Genomic DNA, 1,622 nt, shown 5'->3' on the forward strand with positions numbered 1-1,622 from the left:
TGCTATGGATGACTTCATTAGCTAGCATAATGTTATCAATGATTTGTCAGCCACTAATAAAAACTGATTGAATGTCATTAATTACCGTATGAATCTCTTTTTTGAGATGGCTGGCAAAAAGCTTAGTAAGAATCTGGTACATAGAATTGATGAGGCTAATTAGCTGATATTCCTTAAAGGTTATAAGATTATTGGCTTTCGGACTGAAAGCAATAAATGAGGGGTTGATAACTTTTTCAAGTTTACTGGCTGACATGAATTCAGACGCAAGAGTGAAGATGTCATCTTTCACTAAATGCTAAGAGTGCTTATAGAAGTTAAGTTAAAGCCATCTAGTTCAAGCACCTTCGAACCATCACAGCCCCACATTGTTGCCTTTAATTCTCCATAGTGATCGACATTTTAAGAAAGGAAGCATCCTCTGCACTAAGTTTCTTGAAATAGAGCCCCTAAACATCAGGACGAGCCCAAAAATCACACTGGGAAAGGTTCTTAAAATAGTTAAAAGAAGCGAGACCAACCTCTCTTGGTTCTGAAATTCAAGAGCCGTGAACAAACACACTCGCCAAGAAGTTCCAATGAGAGTGAGCTTTGGCTTTGCATTGAAAAAAGTTGGTATTCTTGTTGCCTTTTCTCACCCATCGGATACAAGATTTTTGGCACCAAATGGATTTTTTGTGTATGTGGGTAGTTCAAATATTACAGGTGGCAGCTTTTTTGGTAGGCATTCTTCCATAAAAAGATCTCTGGTATTCCCAATTCGGTCATATCCCTCGATGTCATTTTCTAAATTAGCAATGGAGGCATCAATATTTCCAAAAGAGGACCAGTTCCTTTGTTTGAGATGTGCGTTGCGTTTGAACATTTTAACTTTACGACAGTAGCCTGCACTCATGTGAATTACTGTCAATGTCCATTTTTGCACAACAGCATCAAGGAAGACATTTGCGGATAGCTAGCAGTTGAGTAATCTAAAAGGGCGCGGACCCTAATTTAATCAGATGAATTAGATGAAAGCAAAAGAGGGTAATGATCAAATAATGATCTTTTAAAACCTTGCTAGCATAGATTATGATATTGGAGAAGCCATTCAGAAGATAGAAAGAAGCGATTAATACGGTTGTGTTTTGCTTGTAGGCCAAACTAAGGAAATTTCTTACCCATCAAAGGCAGATCAGTTAGTTCGCAGCCATCAGTAAAGTTGTTGAAAGCATCAATAAAGTTGTGTTATTTTTATTCGGTTTGTCAAGAGTATTGCTGCAATTTTGAACAAATTCTCAACCAAGCTAATCGGTCTATACTCATTAATCTCTTAAAGATTTGCACACTTGGAATAAGTGTGATGAAAGAAACATTCACTCCTTTACGCAATTTAGCATTACAGCGAAACTCCTCCATAAACTTAATAACCTCGCCCTTCACCACCTCCCACTGGTTCTTAAAGAACTCCAAATTAAAACCATCAGAGCTTGGGGCTTTATTACCATCGTACCCCTTAATTATATCCCAAACCTCCTCCTTCAAAATGGCATTTCCTCTGACATGGCCACTCCCAAACATTGGAATTGAAATAGAACTTGGAAAACTCATAGCATCAAGAACCGAATAGCTAGAATTATTTT

General features: G+C 37.7%; 1 protein-coding gene across 1 annotated transcript in view; it reads left to right on the forward strand.

Annotated features, from left to right (window-relative positions):
• Positions 1 to 302, forward strand: part of LOC110426005 (uncharacterized) — a 1,234-nt gene extending 932 nt beyond the window's left edge. Inside the window, exon 3 of the mRNA XM_021441091.2 lies at positions 180 to 302. Coding sequence (XP_021296766.1) covers positions 180 to 302 — 123 coding nt within the window. The remainder of the gene's footprint in view (positions 1 to 179) is intronic.
• Positions 303 to 1,622: the final 1,320 nt, after the last annotated feature.

The sequence above is a fragment of the Theobroma umbraticum genome, unplaced genomic scaffold (assembly GCF_002168275.2).
Source record: "Theobroma umbraticum cultivar Fairchild unplaced genomic scaffold, ASM216827v3 scaffold_12.1, whole genome shotgun sequence".
Lineage (NCBI taxonomy): Eukaryota > Viridiplantae > Streptophyta > Magnoliopsida > Malvales > Malvaceae > Theobroma > Theobroma umbraticum.